The 16,069-nt window shown below is 46.0% G+C and overlaps 1 protein-coding gene across 5 annotated transcripts in view; it reads right to left on the reverse strand.

Annotated features, from left to right (window-relative positions):
• PIGN (phosphatidylinositol glycan anchor biosynthesis class N) overlaps positions 1–16,069 on the reverse strand; it is a 503,276-nt gene that overhangs the window by 155,207 nt on the left and 332,000 nt on the right. For all 5 annotated transcript variants that reach the window (XM_069730623.1, XM_069730624.1, XM_069730625.1 and 2 more), the window contains one exon: positions 11,819–11,927. In XM_069730623.1, coding sequence (XP_069586724.1) covers positions 11,819–11,927 — 109 coding nt within the window. The remainder of the gene's footprint in view (positions 1–11,818; positions 11,928–16,069) is intronic.

A 16,069-nucleotide genomic window follows, 5' to 3' on the forward strand; every position in this document is an offset into this window, starting at 1 on the left:
CCTAACCCTAGCCCTAGCCCTAACCCTAGCCCTAACCCTAGCCCTAACCCTAGCCCTAATCCTAGCCCTAACCCTAGCCCTAGCCCTAACCCTAGCCCTAGCCCTAACCCTAACCCTAGCCCTAACCCTAGCCCTAACCCTAGCCCTAGCCCTAACCCTAACCCTAGCCCTAGCCCTAACCCTAACCCTAGCCCTAACCCTAATGGGAAAATGGAAATAAATACATTTTTTTCATTTACTTTTATAGTGGGTTTTTTAGCGGATTTTTATGATTGGCAGCCGTCACACACTGAAAGACGCTTTTTATTGCAAAAAATATTTTTTGCGTTACCACATTTTGAGAGCTATAATTTTTCCATATTTGAGTCCACAGAGTCATGTGAGGTCTTGTTTTTTGCGGGACGAGTTGACGTTTTTATTGGTAACATTTTCGGGCACGTGACATTTTTTGATCGCTTTTTATTCCGATTTTTGTGAGGCAGAATGACCAAAAACCAGCTATTCATGAATTTCTTTTGGGGGAGGCGTTTATACCGTTCCGCGTTTGGTAAAATTGATAAAGCAGTTTTATTCTTCAGGTCAGTACGATTACAGCGATACCTCATTTATATCATTTTTTTATGGTTTGGCGCTTTTATACGATAAAAACTATTTTATAGAAAAAAATAATTATTTTTGCATCGCTTTATTCTCAGGACTATAACTTTTTTATTTTTTTGCTGATGATGCTGTATGGCGGCTCTTTTTTTGCGGGACAATATGACGCTTTCAGCGGTACCATGGTTATTTATATCCGTCTTTTTGATCGCGTGTTATTCCACTTTATGTTTGGCGGTATGATAATAAAGCGTTGTTTTTTGCCTCGTTTTTTTTTTTTTTTTCTTACGGTGTTTACTGAAGGGGTTAACTAGTGGGCCAGTTTTATAGGTCGGGTCGTTACGGACGCGGAGATACTAAATATGTGTACTTTTATTGTTTAGTTTTTTTTATTTAGATAAAGAAATGTATTTATGGGAATAATATATATATTTTTTTTTCATTATTTAGGATTTTTTTTTTTTTTTTTTTTTACACACTTGGAAATTTTTTTTTTTACTTTTTTACTTTGCCCCAGGGGGGGACAATACAGATCGGTGATCTGCCAGTTTGCACAGCACTCTGACAGATCACCGATCTGTCTGAGAGCAGTGCAGCGTTACCAAGTGCCTGTTCTGAGCAGGCACTTGGTAAGCCACCTCCCTCCCTGCAGGACCCGGATCCGCGGCCATTTTGGATCCGGGACTTACTGCAGGGAGGGAGGTAGGAGACCCCCGGAGCAACGCGATCACATCGCGTTGCTGCGGGGGTCTCAGGGAAGCCCGCAGGGAGCCCCCTCCCTGCGCGATGCTTCCCTGCACCGCCGGCACATCGCGATCATCTTTGATCGCGGTGTGCCGGGGGTTAATGTGCCGGGGGCGGTCCGTGACCGCTCCTGGCACATAGTGCCGGATGTCAGCTGCGATAAGCAGCTGACACCCGGCCGCGATCGGCGGCGCTCCCCCCGTGAGCGCGGCCGATCGCGCTGGACGTAATATTCCGTCCTTGGGAATTAAGGCCCACCCCACATGGACGGAATATTACGTCCAATGGCAGAAAGGGGTTAACAAAGGCTCTTCAAGAAAAGGATTTGCCAGTGGAGCTGGCAGAAATGTCAACTCAGATAGCGCTTGCTGGAAGCTATCTGATCAATGCATCCTTAGATGCTGTAGACTGTGGCTCATCTTCAGCGGCAAATGCAATTGCCATTAGAAGGGCGCTCTGGTTAAGAACATGGCAGGCAGACTCTGCCTCTAAGAAGTCTCTTACAACCCTACCGTATCAGGGGGGTCGCTTATTCGGAGAGAAGCTGGATCAGCTTATTTCAGATTCCACAAGAGGGAAAAGCAAGTTTCTTCCACAGCAGAGGATTAGACAGCCTTTTCATCGCGAATTCCAGGCCCGTTTCAGACCCTTTCATAATACTAGAATGCGCAGGGTCGACCCAATCAGGACCGAGACAATCGGATCTCCTATACAGCTAACCAGGGTGGAAGAATGCGTTCCCAGCCAACGAGATCCAGAGGATCTACAGTACAGACCAAAAGTTTGGACACACCTTACCATTTAAAGATTTTTCTGTATTTTCATGACTATGAAAATTGTACATTCACACTGAAGGCATCAAAACTATGAATTAACACATGTGGAATTATATACTTAACAAAAAAGTGTGAAACAACTGAAATTTTGTCTTATATTCTAGGTTCTTCAAAGTAGCCACGTTTTGCTTTGATGACTGCTTTGCACACTCATGGCATTCTCTTGATGAGCTCCAAGAGGAAATCACCGGGAATGGTCTTCCAACAATCTTGAAGGAGTTCCCAGAGATGCTTAGCACTTGTTGGCCCTTTTGCCTTCACTCTGCGGTCCAGCTCACCCCAAACCATCTCGATTAGGTTCAGGTCTGGTGACTGTGGAGGTCAGGTCATCTGGCGTAGCAACCCATCACTCTCCTTCTTGGTCAAATAGCCCTTACACAGCCTGGAGGTGTGTTTGGGGTCATTCTCCTGTTGAAAAATAATTCATGGTCCAACTAAACGCAACCGGATGGAATAGCATGCCGCTGCAAGATGCTGTGGCAGCCATGCTGGTTCAGTATGCCTTCAATTTTGAATAAATCCCCAACAGTGTCACCAGCAAAGCACCCCCACACCATCACACCTCCTCCTCCATGCTTCACGGTGGGAACCAGGCATGTAGAGTCCATCCGTTCACCTTTTCTGCATTGCACAAAGACACGGTGGTTGGAACCAAAGATCTCAAATTTGGACTCATCAGACCAAAGCACAGATTTCCACTGGTCTAATGTCCATTCCTTGTGTTCTTTAGCCCAAACAAGTCTCCTCTGCTTGTTGCCTGTCCTTAGCAGTGGTTTCCTAGCAGCTATTTTACCATGAAGGCCTGCTGCACAAAGTCTCCTCTTAACAGTTGTTGTAAAGATGTGTCTGCTGCTAGAACTCTGTGTGGCATTGACCTGGTCTCTAATCTGAGCTGCTGTTAACCTGCGATTTTTGAGGCTGGTGACTCGAATAAACTTATCCTCAGAAGCAGAGGTGACTCTTGGTCTTCCTCTCCTGGGGCGGTCCTCATGTGAGACAGTTTGTTTGTAGCGCTTGATGGTTTTTGCCACTGCACTTGGGGACACTTTCAAAGTTTTCCCAATTTTTCGGACTGACTGACTTTCATTTCTTACAGTAATGATGGCCACTCGTTTTTCTTTACTTAGCTGCTTTTTTCTTGCCATAATACAAATTCTAACAGTCTATTCAGTAGGACTATCAGCTGTGTATCCACCAGACTTCTGCACAACACAACTGATGGTCCCAACCCCATTTATAAGGCAAGAAATCGCACTTAGTAAACCTGACAGGGCACACCTGTGAAGTGAAAACCATTCCCAGTGACTACCTCTTGAAGCTCATCAAGAGAATGCCAAGAATGTGTAAAGCAGTCATCAAAGCAAAAGGTGGCTACTTTGAAGAACCTAGAAAATAAGACATGCTTTCAGTGGTTTCACACTTTTTTGTTAAGTATATAATTCACATGTGTTAATTCATAGTTTTGATGCCTTCAGTGTGAATATACAATTTTCATAGTCATGAAAATACAGAAAAATCTTTACATGAGAAGGTGTGTCCAAACTTTTGGTCTGTACTGTAGGACTCAAAGGTTTTCGGCCAAGTGACTGGAGGCCTCCTCGGAGTGCCTCCAACAGAGTAGGCGGACGTCTACTTTTGTTTCACTAAGTCTGGCTTCAATTAATCCACGACCGGTGGGTGGGAGAGCTCGTGTCTTCAGGTTACAAGATAGAGCTGGTCTGTCAGCCTCCTCGCCAGTTCTTCCCATCCCGTCTTCCCAGGTCCGAGTCCCACCGACAAGACCTGTTCAATTCCATAGAGTCCCTTCGTCTCAGCGGGGTCATCTCTCCTGTTCCAAGGGAAGAAAGGTTTCAGGGGTTTTATTCCTATCTTTTTATAGTACCCAAAAAAGATGGAACAGTATGGCCCATTCTGGATCTGAAATGCTTAAACAAGTTTTGTTCACGTTCGTCACTTTCGGATGGAATCTCTCCGGTCACTTATTGCCTCAATGGAAAAGGGAGAGTTCTTGGCCTCGATAGACATTCAGGATGCCTACCTACATATTCCCATTTTTCCTCCTCATCAAATATTTCTCCGGTTCGCCCTAAAGAACTTACACTTCCAGTTCACGGCTTTACCCTTCGGGCTGGCCTCCGCCCCCAGGGTGTTCACGAAGGTCATGTCAACTGTGGTGTCCATTCTGCACTCCCGAGGCATAGTAGTCTTGCCATATTTAGACGATCTTCTGATCAAAGGGCCAACCTTTCAAGCTTCCAAGGAAAATGTCGGCATTGCTCTAGACACCCTTTCTCGTCTGGGTTGGCTAGTAAATTTAAGGAAGCCATCCCTAGAACCATCTCAGAAGATTTCATTTCTAGGAATGATTTTCGACCCTTGCTCCTTTCTGTCCCTTCCTATACCAGGGATACGAACTCCTTTCTTAAACAGATTCGTGGCTTCACATGGCAGCCGGGGTTCTCCCTGGCGTCCATTGACGTGGTCAATTTATATACTAGGATCCCTCAGTCCTTGGGTGTGGACACTGTCAGGCGGGTGTTGGACACCACTGATAAGAGTTCGACTTTCATCGACTTTGTATGCAATGGGTTAAAGTTCATTCTAACCCATAATGCTTTCATGTTTTTGGATACCTGGTTTGTTCAGACCACCGGGACTGCCATGGGGACCCCGGCTGCATGTACTTTCGCCAATCTGTTTTTGGCGGTTTTTGAGGACACTTATGTATATTCTGCTAACAATCCTTTCCTTAAACACATCAAACTTTTTATTCGTTATGTGGACGATGTATTCCTGGTATGGGACGGGACAGAGGATAGCTTTCATTCCTTTGTAGATTATCTGAAATTGAATTCTATGGGGATGTCTTTTACCTCCGTGTTTGGAGGGGAGAATCTTGAGTTCTTGGATGTAGCAGTGAAAGTTCAAGATGGGGATATATGCACCTCGGTCCATCGAAAACCCACTGCCACCAATTCTGTCCTACATTTTGACAGTTTCCACCCTTTGCACACAAAACGTTCCCTGCCTTATAGCCAACTTCTCCGGACGAGAAGGATTAATAACACACGGTCGGGATTTGAGAGACAGTCTGGCGAGTTGTGCGAGAGACTTCGAGCTAGGGGTTACCCCGCCAGTGTGTTACAAGGGGCAGTGAAGCGGGTGGATGAACGTGAGTGGTCAGGGACGAGTAGGGGTGGGGTTCCTGGGGGCCAGCGGTTTTCCTTTTCTTTTCGGTTTGGTCCTATGGACCGTGAGATCCGATCTTCGATTAGGAGACACTGGCACGTGCTGGCAGGTGACAGAGATCTGGCGGAAAAAGTGGCGAAAGGGCCGCTTATATCTAATATACGGAGTACACGGATTAGGAATGTACTAGTGCGGAATCGTCTTTCCAATCCAAATCCAATTGGTTAGAACAGTGCATTCCTAAAGGCAATTTCCGTTGTGGTAACTGCCTCTCATGTAAACAGCACTTAACTGGACGGTCTTTGGATATTGGGCCTATAAAATATACCGTCCAGCAGTTTATATCTTGCAAAACCGATTACGTGGTATATGTAGTGTTCTGCCCCTGTAAGAGATACTATATCGGCAAAACTATTAGACATTTGTGCACTAGATTTAGAGAACATTATAGGTCTATCCGTACTGGCATAGGTGCACCGAGGCTAATTGAGCACGTCAGGGATACCCATCGGGGGGATCCTGATGTTCTTATTTTTGCAGGCATCGAGAAGGTGGTCGCTCCAGTACAAGGTGGCGATGTGGATAAATTGCTGCTTAGGAAGGAGGCGCAGTGCATCTTGCGCACGCGGGCGGTTGGTCCAGCAGGCTTCAACGACAAAGTCGATATGGCTGTCTTTTTAGGATAAGTTGCGTTTCTAGGCTTTTTTGTCCTGCATTATGTTGGACATTTGTACTGCTATTTGTGTATGTTGAACGCATTACCTTTTCGTGGTGGGGTATTGATATTATCCCAACGGTTATAAATGTATTTGATATTATGCGATTGATTCACTGCGCTTTGTAAGATGAGGGTATTGTTATATTGGATCCTCATGCCCGTCTCGGCCGTTGGGGTCTTGTATCTCTTTGTTTATGTTCATATTTTTAACTGGGAGCTATGGTGTTAATGATCCGGATTAGTCCCGGCTCTTTTTTAACTCACCTGTCACATACGATTACCTTGTCTGTGGGTGCAGTGGGCGGGAGGGCGGGTATCTAGAGGAGGGGAGGGGCTCTTTTTTCCCCTCTCCTTCCTTTTTGGACCCGCGTCTCGCTCCTGCTCCTTAGACCCGTGGAAGCGCTATCGTCGGCGCGAAACGGCCGTCGTCACATCCTGCTCACCTCCCTGTTCGTCTGTTCCCCGATGCCGTGAAGATACCATGTTTGTGTTTTGTTAATAAACGCTTGGACCGCACAGGACCGGTGAGTGTTGCCGCCTCTTCTTACATAGTACCAGTGGCGTGACTTGTTTCCAGCGTGCACCTCGACCGGAGAGTCGGACCCATAAGAAGTGACACGCACACCGTGTGTATCGCTGTTGGTTAAGGAAGGGCTGTGCGGCGGCTTTGCTCTAGATTGCTTTACATATTTTACTTTATAGTTTATAAATGTATGTAAGAAAGGAGCACAGAATCCAAATGTTAGTTTCACTATAGCTCTAAAGAGGTGGATTAAAATCCCTTTGTACTGTTTAATTAGTAACTCAAGCATTTGACTTTCCATACTGTCTGACCATACTATTCAGTTAATTTAAAGCCATCAGTAGTGATGGACGAACCGGAACCTACTGTTCGAGAAAGAACGTCGAATACGGACTTCTCTAGGAAGTCGGTGTTACTGTTTGGATTTGACACGCTGAACACCAGGTGTTTCCCATGCTGTCATCTGCATTTAAATAAATAATTTTAAAAAACGTTGTGGAGCCCCCTTCTTTGACAACCAACCAAGCTAAAACAGACAGCTGGGAGCTGGTATTCTCCGGCTGGCAAGGGGCCATGGATATTGCCCCCCCACAACCGCTCCAGAAAAAGTGCATTGGTAGATTAAGTGTAAGTTGAGTATTTTTGTTTTATTTTTACAGGTGACAAGAGCTTCAATAAAATTGGCGTATAAGGGGAGTATAACTTTTTTTACAAATAAATTTGTAAAACGGTGTTGATTTTTTATTGCAATTAAAGAACTTTTGGTTGTTTTTTATTTACAATATAACTATGGGGTTAGCAATGGATAGATGTCTTATAGAAGCGTATCCATTAATTACCTGTGGACTTGATGTCGCTTGACAAAACAAAGGTGACATCAAGCTCACAACTATTAAGCCACTTGACACTGCCACAGGGCAAGTTTGAAGAGTCGGGAAAAATACCATAATTGGTGCATCTAATAGATCTGCCTTTTCTGGGGTGGCTGCAGGCTGCTATTTTTAGGCTGGAGGGGCCAATATCTTTGGTCCCTTACCAGCCTGAGAATACCAGCCCCCAGTTGTCTGCTTTACCTTGGCTGGTTGTCAAAAACAGGGGGGACCCTATGCCATTTTTTATAATTATGTATTTAAATAATAAAAAAAAGTGTGGGGACCCCTCTATTATGGATAGTCATCCATGATAATGCTGACAGTTGATGGTTGCAGCCCGCAGCAGTCAGTTTTGCCATGCTAGCTATCAAAAATAAAACAGACCCCAAGTCAATTTTTTTACATTTATTTATAGCGCAGGTGCCAGCTGATGAATACTCCCATCAGTGGCGCCTGCTCTCGCTGTTATCAGCTACAGCAGGCATAGGCTGAGGGGAGTAGTACTTTCTGATCAGGAGACGTCTGTGACTGGAGGTACACTTTTTACAGCCAGTAACAGCTGCTGGCTCATGCTGTCCTCTGATGCAGATGAGAGCAGGGCAAACAAAGGATATTTGGGCCCCTGAATCATTTGAATGGGGTCCGAGTTTGAGTATGGGTACTGTTAGAGCACCCGAACTGAACGTTTTTAAAATGTGTGTCCGAACCCGCTAGACCCAAAAATCCAGGGGTTCGCCCATCACTAGACATCAGAAATCACTAAACCTTATACTCAGAAATTCTGGATAACACCCCATTGCCAATGCAATACTCTGCACATTTTATTTTTCCATGGCAACAGAAGCCTGGCACTTCAGTAAAGTTGAGTTTACTAATACACCGAAGTCTTTTTCAGTCACATTTTTTCCTGTGTTTTACTATTTAATACATGATTGTTAATTTTTCTTCCTTGGGCACATGGAATGACTTAAAATTTTTCCACATTAAACTTTATTTGCCATTTTTCTGCTAAACTTTTCATGTTCCATAAATTATCTCTCCATAACTTAATTAAGGTCTGTAAATTATTCCACACATTTAAAAAAAAGAGGACCCAACACTGACCCTGTGCTGCTAAGAACTGTGACCTATTCAAAGTATTCTTGATTACACATATGTAGGGGCATTTTCTTATAGTACATCATAAAACCTTTTAAATTTCACATCCCAAACTATTTATGTGTGTATGCAGATGTTCTCCATTACTGAGAAATCACCGTTTGAATAGATATACATTTTAATATAGAAGATGTGAAGCTTCTGTCACTCCAGCGCTATTCCTCACCCAGAGCCGCTTCCTCATTCTTGATGGAAGGCTACTTTGCCTGAAGTCACAAAGCATAAAGACTGTCAATGAAGAAGGAGGAGTTGGTGCTGGGAGGGGAAAAGAACTGGAGTAACAGGGGCTTCAGATATACAATAGCGCTTCAGCCTTATTTACATATGAGATCAAACGCTGATTTCTCAGTAATGGAGGAACATACTGGCCACATAAAGGTATTGCTGAACTTATATTTTAAGGTACCACGTTTGCAGATCATTAATAAATCAATGCAATGTAGCATTACATGCTGTTATAACCAAGTTTTGATTGCATTTGAAGCATATTTTGTGTGCTATAAGAGTTTAAATAAGGCACTGGAGGCTGACATCTTGCTTTCACAGTAGCAGCATGACACTTTCAGTGTTATCATACGGCACCCCATGGTCACAGGAGATAATAGATGGACACCGACCCTATCTATTGTAATAGAACTGTCACTGCTGTGAACTGGGCACACCTCTGTGGGCTGCACAATTCATAGTGGGAGTGTTCTGCTGCCATATTCATGGAGCCCTCAGCTGTCAACTATGCTCGATTCTCATCTTCCATCATTAGGATCTGCTAACATAAGCAGTATTGCTTCCAGCAGAATAGATCATAGATTGACAAGAGTAAAATGCTGGAGTAAAGCTTGGGCAGAGTATCAAAGACTGCAAAAACATCAAGGAGGAACAATGTATGATCAGCATTGATCGTACTGGCAATATAAAGGTATTGCTGAACTCGTATTTTAAAGGGAAGGTACTGCGTTTGTAGATAATTAATAAATCAATGTAATGTAGCATAACATGCTGTTATAACCAAGTTTTGATTGCATTTGAAACATATTTCGTGTTAGAGGAGTTTAACTAAGGCACTGGAGGCTGACATCTTGCTTTCACAATAGCAGCACGACACTTTCAGTGTCATCATACGTCACCCCATGGTCATAGGAGATAATAGATGGACGCCGACCCTATCTATTGTAATAGAACTGTCACTGCTGTGAACTGGGCACACCTGTGGGTTGCACAATTTATAGTGGGAGTGTTCTGCTGCCATATTCATGGAGCCCTCAGCTGTCAACTATGCTCGATTCTTGTCTCCCGTCATTAGGATCTGCTAACATAAGCAGTACTGCTTCCAGCAGAACAGATCATAGGTTGACAAGAGTAAAATATGGGAGAAAAGCTCGGGCAGAGTATCAAAGACTGCAAAGACATCAAGGAGAAACAGTGTAGGATCAGCATTATCCCAGCAGAAGCTGTCAGCAAGAGCTGTGACTCAACCCTCAGTAAAGATAAGGAGCTATGGGTCTGCAGTGAACTTGTGGAGGGGGGCAAGATACATGTAGTCTGGGTGAGAGAGACATATGAAGACTGATGGGAGAGAGACAGTAACTGCTGGTGATAGCAGATCACAAGGCAGTCACCCACAAAATGGTGCTGCATTGTGATGCTACTCTTCATTCTGCCCCTTACTATAGCTGCTTGAGGTCTAAAATGGAAAATGCTCCCCCTAGTGGTAATTATATATATTTGTACAATAATATATATTTTTCATATAGAAATGTTTGCAAACAGTGCACACATTGCATTAATACATTTTAATTACTATTTTAAGATTAATTAAAAAAAAAAAAAAACTACAAGAAAACTGGTGGCACCTTCCCTTTAAAGAGCTACATGTACATATAAATGGTTTGGGGTATGAAATCAAGCCGTCAGATTGCCTTAAAGATGTCATGTAGCTCTCATTTCTATCTGCAGTAAAAAACATATTTATTTGAAAAATACATTTACGAAACAAATCTTTAAAATATAGTGAAGAAATCTGAAAATCACATTTAAAAGATGCATTAAATAACAGCAGTGTTTTATCCCTTCATCTTAGAAGTTAATATACTATGAGAGCAGAAATATAAAAATGCCTGCACTGAACATTAAATGTTTGATTTGCTCCTAAATCAAGAATAGTATCATTATCCTCTTATATCATCAGCCAAGTGCTTATAATTAATATTCATGCATACTAGACCCTTCTACCTTCCTTTAACTGGAGTGTAGACTTTATTCCTATATTCAGAGACATAAAAAAGCACTGACAATAGCAGGACTGATAATACTGGGAATGCATTTATTAGATCTTCACAGACCGGGCTTTGCTTCAAGCTATCCAGATGTAGAAACACATTATGGGTTCACAATGCAATATTACTCGCAACGTCTGTTAACCTTCGGGCGCTGGTTGACCCTGTATCTAATGCATATCCAAGAGCAGCTGATTCCGTAATTTGCGTTACAACCAAATACAATTTCAGACATGGCGATAGAATCAACCTCCAACAGAAAATACTTAGGACTCACATTCCAAAAATTATTATATCATTTCAGAGATTAAATACCTTTTAGATGTACTGATCCCTGGCATAAAAGTGAACACTTTTTTAAAGTTTTGATATATGATGTCTGTTAAATATTATTTCAATATATACAACTGTGGTAACAGCCTATATAAACAGAGACGAGTTGGAGACTACAGAACACCAGCACTGATCGATAGCACCGGATAACCCATTAAAGTCATCATTTTTATTATATCGATATCAGCAGTAATTCCCCATTTTGTGGTATCAGCAGATAGCTGTGTGAACGTTACATCGTAAGTAGATCATTCAGCAGCTATGGGGCACGTCAATAGGGGTCGGTCATATTGGCAGCTTTCGATACGAGGTATTATTTTTATAAAACTTAAAAAATAAGTTACAGAAGTTGTTTTTTAGTAATCTTTGGCAAATTGAGGCGACAAACAAATATAAGGACTGAGTCACCGCCACCCAAAAAACATAGGAAACTTCTTGTCTAGTAGCTCACAACTCACGGAGAACGCAGATTTCCAGATGACCTTACTCGTCACCCATTAGTCTGTTTTTTTAACGATCAACTATATCAATGTCAATGTAAATCTAATCAATATGCATGATAAGGACTCACTTACCTAAAATTGTCCAACTAACAATTTGGTTCAGCAATGGTAGCCCTTGTTTGGCAGCAAGGCTGGAGTGGGTTGAGATGACTACACATATGGAAACTGCAAGGCCTATTGTCTGAAAAGTCAATGGGAAACATTGATGATGCAGAAAACAAAATCTAGTGCAGAAAGACAAAAAACCATTCTAGTATTTTACTTAGTATTTTTGTAAGGATCTATGAGCTACACAATTGCTGTTTTGTTGCTTGCTTTTGTTTTCCAGTGACTAGTATAACTAAACTAAACACAGGCTATTATGCTTCATAACAATACAAGCATTTAACAGCAATCTCAAATCAGGGGAGCATTTTTTTTTACATTATTCCAATTTAAAAATGGTTGTCTGGGACTTTTATATTGTATCACTATCTGATTGGTGAGGGAGCGATACCTGGAAACCCTGCTGAACAACTGTTCCTGATGCCGACTGTTGGGGAGTGGAGTGAAACTACATAGCTCTGTCAAGGGCGTAGTGGCCCTGAGTAGGGAGCAGGTGCGCAGTACCATGGCCACTATAGAATTGTCGGAGCTATGCTACGCAGCTCGACAACTAAACACATCTGGTCGCTGCCAGACCTGGAAAAAGCTCATCGGCAAGGGTGACGGGTGTTGCACCCCCGATCCTAAGGCTAGGCCATCATTACAAAAGTCCCAGACAAACATTTTAAGAATTTTTGTGTTTGTGTCAACTAACAGAGAAATTATGTTATACTAAATCATATTCACAATCAATTTTCATCAATTGTAAAGACAAAGTTTCCTGCTAATTTATTGATCCTTTTGTAAATTGAAACAGGACAATAACCAATCACTCAGAGACAAATTATTGCTACATGCCCACATGAAGGATTACTAAACTCAGGAATTCTTTGTTCTTTTTACGACTTGAGATTCATTTGAACAGACAACACTTTTTTTTTTAGAACTAGATAAATAGTGATACATAGCAGATCAACACTGTAGACCTTGGATGTAAGCTGGCTCATTACGTGTGCCAGGCACAACACTGCAGTTGGCATCGTAAAGGAGCATTGACAGATTCTAACTTTTTAGAATCTAACGTTTCTGTTAACTTAGCACTATCCCCTGCAGTAATAATAGTAATTAATGGTAGGAAAAAAACGTAAAACTTTGAAAAAACCTACATTTAAAACATTTTTAAATTACTTCAACATGAAGAGGCCACATTACATTTCTGAGGAGAATTTTTATTCAATGAGGAGTACAGAATCACATCTATAGGATAGATGGGTTTATGTTTAATAACATGAATCCATCTATAGCACCCCATTCCCTCTGAAATATAAATACATAATCGTATCTATAGGCCTCATCAACATCTATAATATAACGCTGGGAGCGTCACTCTGTCCGAAGCCTCTATAGACTGCGCAAGCGCAAGCGCCGGCGCAGTCTGGGCCTCACAGAGCGACGCTCCCGGGAGATCGCGGTATGCGTAAGCACTGAACGCATACCGCGATCTCCACCGGAGAGTCAGGGACCGCCAGGAGGGAGGGTAAGTATACTCACCTTTCCCGGTTCCAGCGCTGCTTGCGGCTCCGTCTCCCGGCTCCTCTGCTCCCGGTTCCGGAGGGCGCGGACTGCGCAGGCGCCGATTCCTGCTGCCGGAATCGGCGCCTGCGCAGTCCGCGCTTTCCGGCGCCATTTTCTTGAAGACACACTCCGGCTCCACTGCAGGTGTGTCTTCAAGAAAATGGCGCCGGAAAGCGCGGACTGCGCAGGCGCCGATTCCTGCTGCCGGAATCGGCGCCTGCGCAGTCCCCGCTTTCCGGCGCCATTTTCTTGAAGACATACCTGCAGTGGAGCCGGACGATAGGGGAGTATGGTATTTTTTTTTTTTTTATATGGCAGCAGCATTCGGGGGCATACACACTGGAGCGGGGGGCATATAATACAATGGTGGCGCAGGATGGGAGCAGCACATGACAGAACGGGCGCAGGATGGCAGCAGCACATGACAGAACGGGCGCAGGATGGCCGCAGCACATGACAGAACGGGCGCAGGATGGCCGCAGCACATGACAGAACGGGCGCAGGATGGCCGCAGCACATGACAGAACGGGGGCGCAGGATGGCCGCAGCACATGACAGAACGGGCGCAGGATGGCAGCAGCACATGACAGAACGGGCGCAGGATGGCAGCAGCACATGACAGAACGGGCGCAGGATGGCCGCAGCACATGACAGAACGGGCGCAGGATGGCAGCAGCACATGAAAGAACGGGCGCAGGATGGCAGCAGCACATGACAGAACGGGCGCAGGATGGCAGCAGCACATGACAGAAAGGGCGCAGGATGGCAGCAGCACATGACAGAACGGGCGCAGGATGGCAGCAGCACATGACAGAACGGGCGCAGGATGGCAGCAGCACATGACAGAACGGGCGCAGGATGGCAGCAGCACATGACAGAACGGGCGCAGGATGGCAGCAGCACATGACAGAACGGGCGCAGGATGGCAGCAGCACATGACAGAACGGGCGCAGGATGGCAGCAGCACATGACAGAACGGGCGCGGGATGGCAGCAGCACATGACAGAACGGGCGCGGGATGGCAGCAGCACATGACAGAACGGGCGCAGGATGGCAGCAGCACATGACAGAACGGGCGCAGGATGGCAGCAGCACATGACAGAACGGGCGCAGGATGGCAGCAGCACATGACAGAACGGGCGCAGGATGGCAGCAGCACATGACAGAACGGGCGCAGGATGGCAGCAGCACATGTCAGAACGGGCGCAGGATGGCAGCAGCACATGACAGAACGGGCGCAGGATGGCAGCAGCACATGACAGAACGGGCGCAGGATGGCAGCAGCACATGACAGAACGGGCGCAGGATGGCAGCAGCACATGACAGAACGGGCGCAGGATGGCAGCAGCACATGACAGAACGGGCGCAGGATGGCAGCAGCACATGACAGAACGGGCGCAGGATGGCAGCAGCACATGACAGAACGGGCGCAGGATGGCAGCAGCACATGACAGAACGGGCGCAGGATGGCAGCAGCACATGACAGAACGGGCGCAGGATGGCAGCAGCACATGACAGAACGGGCGAAGGATGGCAGCAGCACATGACAGAACGGGCGCAGGATGGCAGCAGCACATGACAGAACGGGCGCAGGATGGCAGCAGCACATGACAGAACGGGCGCAGGATGGCAGCAGCACATGTCAGAACGGGCGCAGGATGGCAGCAGCACATGACAGAACGGGCGCAGGATGGCAGCAGCACATGACAGAACGGGCGCAGGATGGCAGCAGCACATGACAGAACGGGCGCAGGATGGCAGCAGCACATGACAGAACGGGCGCAGGATGGCAGCAGCACATGACAGAACGGGCGCAGGATGGCAGCAGCACATGACAGAACGGGCGCAGGATGGCAGCAGCACATGACAGAACGGGCGCAGGATGGCAGCAGCACATGTCAGAACGGGCGCAGGATGGCAGCAGCACATGACAGAACGGGCGCAGGATGGCAGCAGCACATGACAGAACGGGCGCAGGATGGCCGCAACACATGACAGAACGGGCGCAGGATGGCCGCAGCACATGACAGAACGGGCGCAGGATGGCAGCAGCACATGACAGGACGGGCGCAGGATGGGAGCAGCACATGACAGGACGGGCGCAGGATGGGAGCAGCACATGACAGGACGGGCGCAGGATGGCAGCAGCACATGACAGAACGGGCGCAGGATGGCAGCAGCACATGACAGAACGGGCGCAGGATGGCAGCAGCACATGACAGAACGGGCGCAGAATGGCAGCAGCACATGACAGAACGGGCGCAGGATGGGAGCAGCACATGACAGAACGGGCGCAGGATGGCAGCAGCACATGACAGAATGGGCGCAGGATGGCAGCAGCACATGACAGAACGGGCGCAGGATGGCAGCAGCACATGACAGAACGGGCGCAGGATGGCAGCAGCACATGTCAGAACGGGCGCAGGATGGCCGCAGCACATGACAGAACGGGCGCAGGATGGCAGCAGCACATGACAGAACGGGCGCAGGATGGCCGCAACACATGACAGAACGGGCGCAGGATGGCCGCAACACATGACAGAACGGGCGCAGGATGGCCGCAGCACATGACAGAACGGGCGCAGGATGGCAGCAGCACATGACAGAACGGGGACGCAGGATGGGAGCAGCAATTGACAGAACGGGCGCAGGATGGGAGCAGCA

Source organism: Ranitomeya imitator, chromosome 6, assembly GCF_032444005.1.
Source record: "Ranitomeya imitator isolate aRanImi1 chromosome 6, aRanImi1.pri, whole genome shotgun sequence".
NCBI classification, from domain to species: domain Eukaryota; kingdom Metazoa; phylum Chordata; class Amphibia; order Anura; family Dendrobatidae; genus Ranitomeya; species Ranitomeya imitator.